This window comes from Hippopotamus amphibius, chromosome 16 (assembly GCF_030028045.1).
Source record: "Hippopotamus amphibius kiboko isolate mHipAmp2 chromosome 16, mHipAmp2.hap2, whole genome shotgun sequence".
NCBI classification, from domain to species: Eukaryota; Metazoa; Chordata; class Mammalia; order Artiodactyla; family Hippopotamidae; genus Hippopotamus; species Hippopotamus amphibius.
Window position 1 is genome coordinate 46233718 of NC_080201.1, and position 12141 is coordinate 46245858.

At 49.1% G+C, this 12141-nt stretch overlaps 1 protein-coding gene across 5 annotated transcripts in view; it reads left to right on the forward strand.

The window, feature by feature from the left end:
• The window catches only part of GARRE1 (granule associated Rac and RHOG effector 1), an 80483-nt gene extending 72941 nt beyond the window's left edge, over window positions 1-7542 (forward strand). For all 5 annotated transcript variants that reach the window (XM_057711455.1, XM_057711458.1, XM_057711456.1 and 2 more), the window contains exons 11-14: window positions 1123-1288; window positions 2013-2150; window positions 4369-4447; window positions 4942-7542. In XM_057711455.1, coding sequence (XP_057567438.1) covers window positions 1123-1288; window positions 2013-2150; window positions 4369-4447; window positions 4942-5250 — 692 coding nt within the window. In that variant the 3' untranslated portion in view covers window positions 5251-7542. The remainder of the gene's footprint in view (window positions 1-1122; window positions 1289-2012; window positions 2151-4368; window positions 4448-4941) is intronic.
• Window positions 7543-12141: the final 4599 nt, after the last annotated feature.

The window sequence follows — 12141 nt, forward strand, 5'->3', positions numbered from 1 at the left end:
GTTTGGCAGAACTTTAACATCTTTGATCTCTGTTGAGGCCCAAACAGCCTTTACGTCTTTAGCCTAGGAATCCTACTAGCTTTTCCTTCTGGGTGTCCCTTTCTGATCTTCAAGTCCTTAAAGTCGCTTCCTGCAGATGCTGCCCCAAGGACATGAGATCTACATAGCCCTTTTTGCAGGTTAAGAATGGTCATTCTGGACGGATGAATCACAGAAGGCACCCTCTCAGGCAGGACCAGCTAGAACAGAGTGCCCTCTCTGGACAGACACACATATTGCCTGCTCTCCACTGTGTGGGCATCCTTGTGCAGTGCGCACATGGCAGCTGCCTGATAGAAAAAGCTAAGAGTGCGATTGAGCCCTAGTGTCTTTCCCAACTTGAAGCTAAAAAGTATACACAGCTGAGTCATATTCGCAGATGTTTTCCTACCGTATCTTTTTGTTTGACTTTCTCTAAATGCCTCCTGTGCTGTTTTTCCTCCCACTTGTAGTGCCCTGCACATCCTTACTGAGTTCTGTCCAGTATGTTTCCATCCACCTCTTAATGCATTCTTAAATTTCATCTTATTTGTTACCACTCTTACTATCTTCAGACTGAATTAGCAGGTCTGCCTTCAGTATCCAGAAAAATATTGAATCAGAGTTGAGCCCAAGGGGGAAGGGCAGATATTCTCTATCTGGCTGACTCTAATCCTCTGATAACTTTCAGGTTATTTCTTGGCCAAAGTCATCATCTGATTTTCTTAGTTGTTAAGTATGCAGCATCAGACATTGGAAGGTTTTAAAGTAACTAGTATTTGTTTTTAAAATTTAACCATGGCTGAAGCAAACCTTTTTGTTCTCTTTCTGTCTTTGTGCACATTCAGCCTGCCCCTGTCCTAGGCATACCACTTCCTTACAGTCCCTATGTACCCAGCATACCCCATCTTCAGACCATGTGCTGAAAGCCAGCTCACCATAGCAGGCTGCGGGGCAAACCCTGCAGCCCACTCTGGGCCACAAGCCTGGCAACCTCTCACCACTTTTCACTGTGTGTGTCACGAGGACATCCTCAGAAGGTAGGGAAGGAAGAAAGTGGCCAATTTGGCCCCAAACCCTGTTTATCCCTTTGTCTTAACACAGTGGGTTCAGACCCCGAGTTTGCACGCTATGTGGCAGGAGTGAGCCAAGCAATGCAGCAGAAGCGGCAAGTCCAACATGGTCGCCGCCCAGGCAACCCCCGGGGCCACTGGCCACCCATGGATGATGCCCATCGGACCTGGCCCTTCCCAGAGTTCTTTGCAGAAGGGTGAGTGCTGGGTGTGGGAGGGAAGCCGAGTTTGGGACCTAGGTGTTCCCCATGGGGCCTCTGTGCACCCTTATCAGGCAGTTCATTTCTAGGCCCTCACGTGAGACAGTGGCACGTGTTTAGATCCTCAGAGGGGTCAGAGTTTTTGACGACTGTAGGATGCCAGGTGGCATGTTGTGTCCCTGTGAACACACCATTGGTATAAATTGATGATTTTTGAGACAGGCTCTTCTGCCCTAGACAAGGATCTTCTTTGGTGATGTTTGTGAAGTAATTGCATGTTTAACACGGTCTTTAGCTGAACTGAGCATGGCTATGAAACCTGTGTCATTTATGGAATGTGATCCTTGTAGCCTACAAAAAGTGAAGGTGTATAGTTCAGATTCCAGTGTATTGAGAGAACTGCAAATTTTCATCATAAAGACATCTGGGGACTGATTTTTTTTTACATCTCTTATTGCTACCTGGTTAATAACTCTGCACAGCTAAAGACCATCTCAACTTTTTGTTTGCTCTAAAATGAATTTCATATATAAACCACAGGCTTCTGAGTTTTTAGAGGAAGGAGAGAGACAAGAGAGCACTATTGGGTTGTGAGATGAGTGCAGGGAAAAGACTATTCTTTTATGGCTGAGGTGGGGGTGGAGGCTGGCCTCGGGCTGTCCAGCCAGTGTCCAGGCTGGCTGCAGGAGGCCCGGGACCAGCTCCTCTCTTTGGCTTTCAGGGATGGCCTGCACAGCGGCTGGTCGGGTGCTCAGGGAGACTCGGCCAGCTCGAGTGACGAGACATCCTCCGCCAACGGGGACAGTTTGTTCTCCATGTTTTCAGGGCCTGACCTCGTTGCTGCTGTCAAGCAGAGAAGGTATGAAGACATTTTTAAACCAAACAAAGGACAGAGGGGTACATGAATCTGATCCACAGCTTATTCCCCTGCAAAGCTCAGTAGCTCCATCGCTCCCAGTCAGCTGAGTGTGAGAGAGGCAGAGGGCCTCTTCCAGTACTGTCTTGCTGAAGCTTGTGTGGTGACTTAAAGTTGGATTGAGTTTTTGCTGATAGAACAGTCTCATGCAAGTGGTAGCCCAAAATACCAGTATGACAGGCAAGGGAGTATTCTGGAGAACAGGGTCTGCTGATACTGGTCTGTGCCTTATAGGAGGCAGCCCTTTCCATGGGAGGAGCAGGACCAGTTCTAATCAGGGCTCACCAACAGGCTTTGCAACTCCAAACATGGGCCTGGCCCTCTCTGACCCTCAGTTTCTTTGTCAAAGGTGGAACTGGAGAAAATGACCTCTGAATGGTATTTCACAGTTGAAAAAAGTAGTTACATAGTATATTCAGATGTAAAGTTTTCAAAAGCAGTCACAAAAATTAATATGGGCCCTGAAATAAGAGAAGAATTTGTTTAGAAAGAGATGGAGAGACTTGTAAGTGTGAGGAAGCAGAAGCCCCGAGGTGGCAGTCGAAAGGACATGGGCAGGAACAGAGAGCATGCAGAGCCGCCTGGGTGTCAGAAGTCATGCTGTGAAGGGGAAAGGGAGGCCATGTAGGACGGCCCTCGTGTGACAGCGTCAGGCTTCAGCAGATAAGCAGTGGGGAGCAGGTGGATGAAGATGGAAAGGTACCTGAGTCACACAGAGTAGGGTGCAGAGAGTAGTCACGGTGGTGATGACAGTGATTGCTGATACCAGCTAGGGTGCATTCTGCGTCCCAGGCCCTGGGCTAAGAAGCATTCGCGTACGTTTTCTTACTTAATTCTCACAAACACTGTATGTGTTTTCTAGGGCTACCATATCAAAGGACCACAGACTGGGGGACTTAAGAACAAGAATTTATAGTAAATAAGCTCGTAATAAAACTACGAGTCACGTAGCTCTGGAGGCTAGAAGTCTGAGATTAAGGTGCCAGCGGGGTTGATTTCTTCTGAGGCCTCCTCTGCTTCAGAGGGCTGTCTTTTTCCTGTATGTTCACATGGTCTTACCTCTGTGTGCATCTGTGTCCTAATCTTCTCTTCTTATAAGGACACCAGTCATATTGGGTTGGAGCCCACCCTGATGACTTTATTTTACCTTAATTAGTTGTTTAAACAACTTATCTCTAAATACAGTCACATTCTGAGGTACTGGAAGTTAGGGCTTCAACGTGTGAATTTGGGCAGTGGAGGGACACTTCCATTCATTCAGTAGCACCCATCACGTACCAGGCACTGGTGATACACCAGCAAACAAATCAAAGTCCCCTTCCTCATGAAACTGATATTCTGTTGAAGGCCGATAAAAAATTCCCAGATATGTCAGTTTGGATTAGGTGCTGTGAAGAAAAATAAAGCAGGGTATGAGGGCAAAGAATGAAGGGGGAAGGTGGATTTTCTGTGTTCTGAATGGCAATCAGCGAGGCCTCTGATGAGCAGAAAGCTGAACAAAATGATGGAGCAGCTGGTGAGGAACTGGCAGCGGGGTGTGTGAGAGAGAGAAGAAGCAAGGGTGAGATGCAAGTTTTTGGCCTGAGCATCTGTGTGAGAGGGGGTGCCATGACCGAGACACGGAGGACTGCAGGAGGAGCAGGAAACTAGAGAGGCCGACTAGAGGTCTAGGAAGTCACCCATAGCACCACCTCTGCAGAGGCTGCTGTCTGCGCGCAGGAGCGTGGATAGACTGATTTACCTGGCTCTCTGCCTGCTACACCTGCCTTTTACATTCAGCATAATAACAGAAATTTTTTCATGTTAGTAGTAAAACTAACAGCCTTTTGTTTTTGTCACCTATCCCCAGTGCATGGTAAACAATCAATCTGTGTCTGTTGAATAAATTAACAGAAGGCTGGAGCTGGTGGTCTCAGCAGCTGAAACACCCAGTGCCAGTCCTCATGCCCACCACCCCCGCTCCAGCCCAGCCCTGTGACAAGCCTGCTGGGTGCACCACTCCATGGTGACCCACCGTAGCCCCCTGCATGCAGTGGGCTCAAGGCCTCCCCACCTAGAACCAGTGCCTGGAGACAGCTGATCCAAGTGGCTTGGGTGTCCCCTGGAGAGAAACTGGGCAGGAAGCCAGGTGACCACTGCACTGAGCTCTTGGTTCTTTCAGGAAGCACAGCAGTGGAGAGCAGGAGACCAGCACGCTGCCCTCCCCGCCTCTTCTTACCACAGTGGAGGATGTGAACCAGGTATTGTGGGCCCTGCTCTGGCCACAGAGGGCTGGCTTTATGGGTACAGGTCATGAGCAAGGTTCCAAAGCTTAAGTTTTAAGAGGGCCTCAGAGCAGTGAGGGGTTCTTTGTGGTGAACAACTTTCTTCCTATGGTTTCTGTCTAAATGATTAGTCATGTCAGCTGACTCAGAGCCACATGAAGAGGGAGTCTGGGGCTGTGCTGTCTAATATGATAGCCATTAGCCACATGTGGCTACTTAAATTGAAATTACTTAAATATAAAGAAAGATTTGAGTTCCTCAATTGCACTGGCCGTGTGCAGCGAGCAGCCACTGTACTGGACGGTGCAGACATAGAACAGTTCTGTTGGACGTGCTGCTCCAGAACCTTGGGGAGGGCTGGGGCTCTCACCCTGTTTCCTCACTGGGAACAAGGACCAGAGATCTGGGGAGGTGGGAAAAGATGATCAGTTGCCAGAAATGCCACTAAGAACCTTCTTCTTGTCTCTCAGGATAACAAAACCAAAACGTGGCCACCCAAAGCCCCCTGGCAACACCCTTCCCCGCTGCCCAGCACCCTGCCTGGCCCAAGCGCACCACTCTATGCAGTCGCCAGCCCCGGCAGCCAGTGGAACGACACCATGCAGATGCTGCAGTCCCCGGTGTGGGCCGCCACCAGCGACTGCAGCGCCGCCTCCTTCACCTACGTGCAGACCCCGCCACAGCCCCCGCCCCCACCGGCACACAAGGCAGCGCCCAAGGGCTTCAAGGCCTTCCCTGGGAAGGCTGAGCGCAGGCCGGCCTACTTACCCCAGTACTGACCCAGGGCCAGCCTTCCTGCCTGCTCAGAGCTGTTGGGGCCAGTGTCCCCACCCCAGGGCTGACTAGCTGGCACCAGCCCCCCAGAGGACCAGTACACCCCTGTCCCAGGCAGGGATCCTTGGGGATGGGGGTGGTTGGCAGCTCCAAGCCTTTAAGGCCTGGCTTCTCAAAACTTTGGAGGCATCAGACGCCTGGAGGGCCAGCTGAAGACAGAGCTTTCTGACCCTCCTCAGGGAGATGCTGGGGGATCTTTGAGTTTAATAAGCACCTCTGGTGATTCTGATGCAGGTGAGCCACAGGCCACACTTTGAGAAACACAGCTCTCAAGTTTGTAGTCCCACTGTGTGTGGGGGGAAGGCATCAGGCCTGAAGGCTGAGAGCAAAACTGACCATCCTTCTGAAACCCTCCCCTTCCCCCTCCCTAACACACTGAGTGATGACCACACCAATCACTGTATTTTATAGCTATTTTTCATATAGGTTTTTAGTTAAAACATCTCCTGCCTAGAATGCATTGAATATTTTAAGATAGCAAATAGAGTGGCTGGAGGTTTGTTCAACACTATCTTTATTTAAGCATATAGGATCTGGGCGAAGTACAGAATATTTATGATCAGAAGCAATCACCTGGGTTTTCTGTGGGTGGACAGCCCCTTGCCGCCCCAGCAGCACCCAAGGGGTGCAGCCTTCACGGCATTTACAAAAGCAGGATCACAAAACTGACATCGGAGGCATAGCCCTGATGGTGCATGGAGACGAGCCAGCTAGTTGCTGTCCGTGTGCGGGATAAAGCTGCACCTTCTGTCCCCAGATCCGCCCACACACGGCCAGAGGCTTCGACAGAGTCTCAAACAGGGGTGTGGTCAAGGGGCTGCAGGGAGACACTTGAAACTGCAGTAACATTGTGAGCTGGCTCAAGACAAACCAATTAAGATGTAGATAGGAATTAATTTAAAAGTTTTTTCTTTAAAAAAAAACCACCTCATTTTCAGTTAACATGTGCTGTTAAATAGATAACATCCTGTGGATTTAGGGATATTTTTCCAGCCAGAATGGATCCAGAAGAATTGAATGGTGCTTAAATTGAGAAATAATAAGTATATCTATATAGACTAGGCATATCCCACTGTATATTAATTGAGGTTACAGAAGTTCTTTATATAAAACTTATTTAAATTTTTCATATTTCATCTTTGAAAAAGTCTAATTGAGAAAAATCCATAATATTTTCTGGTATGAAAGTTTGACAGTATTAATATTTTTTTTATATTTTCTTAAATCATTAAACCATTTTAATATATGTTAACTACTAATAAATGGTTTATTCTTTCTAACTCCATATAAGCTTTTCCAGCAAAGATTGTAATAACACAGTTATGTTCTCATTTTTCTATGGATATAAGTAAATTTATATTTAAAAATACCAAAAAGAATATATATATATGTACGTATACACACTAATTATAGAGGACCCTTAGGGTGTCTGAGCCCAGCATCTGAATTTTTAGTACTGTGTTGCCAGGCTGTTTCCAGGCCTCGGGTGTTGTCTTTTGTGCTGTGTGGGGATGCCATTGCTGCCTGTACTCATGATCCTTTCACCGTGGGTTCTGAACATTCACCTCACCATGTTTACAGAGAACTATTTTGTACATAGACTTTTCAGGCACGTGCTTTGCACCAACCCTGCGTGGCTCTTGTCTGTGTTAGCTGTCACAGTGTGTGCACTAGTCTCTGTTGAAGTTGTCCGTGGCTGTTTTACTTGTAAGATAGTTTTCTGTTTCCTTCGGTAATGTGTCTACAGTACCCTGTGTTTCGAGTTCTATTATATTGAAGTACCCCTGTTTTAATAGTGCCTCCCTAAAGACCTCATCCTGGACAGAGGTCAGTCCTTGATGCTCCAGTGCAGGTGACATCAACATTGCTAACTGTCACTTTCCAGTCTGTTTTTCTCAATTAAGGAAGACATTTTGTGATTACATCTCCATGGGCTATGAGACTGTGTGAAGCTGTTCGTGTGGTCTTTTTGTAGGTGCTGTGTTCTCAGCACCGCCTTGCTCTGAACACTGGTAATTCCAGGTGCTGCGCTCGGCAGAGGGGTCTCGCCAAAGCGCATGTGTGTTTGTGTGTGAGTGTGTGTGTCCTTTGTGTGGCCGGGCGTGGCTGCCTTGCTCGTGTGACTAGTTACAACGCTTCCAAACTGGAACTCTACATTTTGTATCTTACTTTTAAAGCTCCTATAAGTAAAATAACTATTGGCTTTATTAAAATATACATTTAATAATTTTTTGTATCTCTGTTTAAAATGAACTGCAGCAGATACCATGTCAGAAGCCCTGCCTGATTCGTTACTTTGAAAAGCTGCACCCAAGTAGGTTTAGGTCTGCCTGTCCTCTGATTCTGAGCCCTTGCAAGGATATTACCACTAGGGGTATGAGGATGACCTGGGGTGGATGGGCAGAAAGAAGAACAACCTACCACACCTCTCCTGTTAGCTTCCCTAAGGCCAGAACTGGAAGAGGCCTCTGTGTGGGCAGAGCCAATGTCGTGGTAAAGGAGGCCACCTGGAAGGATGCAAACTCTCTCCTTGGGCTGTGATCTGCCAACACGCACATTCCACCAAGCATGGGCGCTTGTGAGCTGCCTAGCCAGGCTTTCCAAGGAGCAGACCCAGGGATGAGATCTCCCCCAACTCTGCCAGGGACCCACTGTGTGGCAGACAGACCCTAACCCACAGGGACAAGAAGGACTAGTCTCACTGGATGATGCCATCCTGCTATGGAGAAGGAAAGATTCTGAAATGGGACCCACAAAAGTGGGGTGGGTTACAGAATTTCAACTTGTTTTCATTTACAGCAGGACAGCATTTGATTGAAACTTTTTTCATGAACTTAGGAAAATGGAGTAAGTGAGCATTAATATATGACCTACCAGTGCAAGTACCACTTAGACCTCTTTCTGCTTAGATGCCCAGAAGCTGAGCATGGGGACTTAGTCTCAGAGCCTTCTAAATGTACCTCAGGACATGCTTGCTTAGTAACAGCCATGCCGCGTGAGTATGCTAAGGAAGACACTGGAAGTTCATATTAAAATGCTAGACAGAAAAACACATTTAATTCAGACGTGTTCCCATTTAACCCTAGTACCTGGTGCTATTCCCTGACTTCTGATTCACAACAGTGGTGGAGACGGGAGTCCAGTAGCCCCAGCTCCATGCCAGATGGGTGGGGATGGGAGCAGGACACATGTTCACCGGAACCCCAAGAAGGTTCTTGGAGGCTCTGGCTCAGCTGAGAAATGGAGGAGGTCACACAGGCAGGTGAGATCCTTATGAGGTTGGTGATCCTCCTTTTCCTGGGTGATCCTGGGAGAGTGGGGCACCCAGCTCTAGGAGTGTAGCTGAAACGCTGCGTCCCAACCACGGTGCTGTGAAAGGACGGCCCTCTGTGCACTGTGTGATCCCTTTTGTGATCCGCTTCCTAATCTGGAGACGAGGCCAGCTTCTCGATTACCAAAAAGCCCTGTATGTGGACAACATGACTGTCATGCTCCCAACCGTATGTGCCTGGGAGTCTGAGGAACCTCCAGGGACAGGCTCCTGGAAGTAACACAAACAGCTGGCTTTATGATTCCACAAGGGTCTGCTGGCTGGGCACAGGCCTCTGCTTGCCTGTGAGGGGGACTGGATGTGGCTTGTATTGGGACTGAGTTGGGGGTGTGGGCTTAGGTGAAGAAGAAGGATTGTTTCAGGAGTGTCATATTCATTTCAGCATTTACTGTTGTCACCTAGAGGCAAGGCCATTGCTAAGATGGGAGCCAGGGCTGCACAGAAGATGCAGTCTCTGTCCGTAAGACTCAGCCTTTTAGGGAAGACAACCCCCTCTTTCCCATTCTTGGTAAGAGATACCACTATCCCTCCACTCGGTGCTGAGGCAGAAATCCTAGAAGACATTCTTCATCTTTACTCTCCTCATTCACTTAATCAGCAAGTCCTACAGGTGTATCTGCAAGCACATTTGAATTCCACCACATTTTTGCATATCCACTGCCATCAACCTGGTCCTCAGCTATCTCCTGCCTTTCCTTCTCAGGCCTCAGGGTTTCCCATACACACCTGCTACCTCAAGGAAGCCCCACCCCCCACCCCGTGCCCACCTGCCGGACCTCTCCATCATTTCTGTTGGGGCAGAGCCCAGCCTCTACCCAGCTTTGTTTTTCACTACAGCAGTTAGCACTCCGCCGGAATGTGTGTTTGCATGTGTCCCTCTCACCAGAACCAAGGCCTCAGTAAAGCCAGAAGTGAGTCTTGTTCATGGCCACATGTGCAGGGTGCAGAACAGCGCAAAGCAGCTCCAGACAAGCCAGACAAAGCGAGGTGTTGCTAAGGTCAGAAGCAAATGCTAATACAGAGCAAAAAACAGAACTAGACTTAAAGTAAATCAGGTCTCACATCGGACTAAAAGAATACACGATGCAAGGAGGGACTGATACTAGGAGCTGCGGGCAGAACTGTGTAACTCCTCACTAAGTCCAAAGTTTCCTCTTCTGGTGGAAACCCACGCCCACGTGCAGTGAGGAAATTTTTTTTTTAAAGACCTAACAGTGGATTCACAGAGAAAATGTGGCGACATCCCGAAGCGACAAAGCTGGGCTGAGCAGGCGAGAACCACAAAGCACACAGCACGACCTCACAGGTTTCTGGGGGCGCTGACTCCACAATCCGCGGCCCTGCCAACCTGCGCACGCGCGGCCCGCCCCCAGCCGAACATGCGCACTTGCGGGCACACGTCCATCCCAGACGTGCAAGCAGAGGCGTCAGCGAATTCCCAGGTCTGCAGCCCGCTGGCGTCCTTGCGTGGGCACATGCGCACATTTGCACTCCCGGACGTGCGCGCCCACACGCAGACGCGTGCGCACCCCCCGCCCCTCTTACTACCTGCGCTGATCCCGCCTTCCCTGCGCGTAGACGCCTGCGCACCACCTCTCGGGAGAGGGGCGCCAGTGGCAGGAGGTCCTCGGCGTTCCGGCGAGCCGCGATTCCTTGCGCTTTCCTGGCTACCGTGACTCAGCACCCTACGTGGGTGCGCCTCCCCGGAGAAGCTCGCGAAAACCCGTCGACGTGTCTCGCCCCCACACCCGACCTCCTTGAAACTCGGGCCGCCGCTTGGTCCCCGAACCTCACTTTGCCCTTGTCCTGGGGACCCCCTGGTCTCCAGGTCCTGCCTGATTCCTGTTCAGCGGCCCTGAATTGAGGCCTGACTTAAGTCCACCCTTGAATCCACTCCTCTCCCCGGTCACACCGTTTTGCTGAGGGCGCTTGAAGCTGCCTGGCACTGGAGCAGTCTGTGGAACTTTCTGAGCCAGGTCTTCTCTCGATTGTGGCTGTCAGCCCCAGGGCTTCACTTCCCCGAGATTCTGATTGTGGTGATGGTGGCAGAAGACAGGTTTAACTTTTGTCAATATAAAATTACCATAAGTTAATATCTTTGCAAACTGCAGACCCCACTCCACTCCCCAAGATTTGATTAGAGAGACCACTCCCACACTCCAATGTCTGATCACCTTTCCATACACTGTACCTTTCCTGGTGGATTTCTCCGCACCGCCCTACGCAGCTCCTTAGGTCCAGTCCAAGGGGACCGTGTTAGTCCAGTGGCTGTATTCTCCTACCTCTCTGCCTTCGCCCGTGTTGCTGTCCTTTTCCGTTGGCGATGTCGTGCTTGGCCACTTCCACTTGTAAAATTCTACCCTGTCAATCAGATTTAATATCATAAGGGCCTAAGTGATGTTAGAACTGGGATGATGGGAAGGGCAGGAAGGGAGTGCCTGCTCCTCCACTTTCCCTGTACCTTTTCCCCAAGGCTGAAGAGTCAGGAAGTGCCAGGGTTGTGATTAAGAACAGGGCTTAGGAATGGGGCAACCTTGAGTTGATTCTCTCCTTCCTAGCAGAATGGCTATTTTCAGATTTCTTAACCTGTCTGTTAAATGGGGAGGACAACAGGACATCCCTCATGGGGGTGCTATGAGGGTTATGTGAGAGAGAATTTAGCACAGAGCTCTGCACACAGTAAACTGGCCGGGGTAGTAAAGTAACCATGTTAGTAGTTGGATGATGAATGGCTTTCAGTTAATAATGACCTTCCTTTGTGCTACTCCTGTTTTTGCATTTTCTCTCCTTAGCTACTGTGAGTTATGGTCCTCCAGATAGGAACCTCATTTTCTGCTAATATAGAAAATCCACACATCTGGAACTTCAAAGTACTATGTTAAACAAAATATTATGGGGAAATCTGAGAATATTGGGGAAATCCGGAATAAATAAATCTGCTGGGAATCATAAAGGCCAAACTGGTGGAGACGTACATTACAGAACATTAAAAAGAAGATGAAACCTTCAAAAAGGTAATCATCAGAGGCCTCACCTCCTGCCTCTTCAGTATCCAAGCTGCTCCTGTGGGTTTTGGGTGGATGAGAGAGGATATTGGGGAGGACACTGTGGCAGTGGGCAGGTGAATGCCCATAACACTTTTGGAAAGACCTGGAGTTGTAAATGACAGCTTAGCTCAGGACATCAACACTAAGGGAAATCACTGATTTGTGTTCCAGCTGCAGAGAGGTGGCCTGGCCCCAGGAACTTGGGCCCTATGAGGTTCACTCTGACATCTCTCTGGAGATCACTGTCTCCATTGTTTTCCTTGAGACCAGGGACTGAACCTCCGGTCTGTCCTTTTGGAGAGGCAGCTTACCACCACAAAGAACTGTTTCTCCTGCTGGCTTTGGGTCCCAGGAAAGGATGCTGTGTGGCTGGCTTAGGTCATGTGTTCATCTCTGATGCAATCAGGCAGAGGAAGAAACCCAAAGGTGAGAGGTAGTAGTTTCAGACAACAAGATAA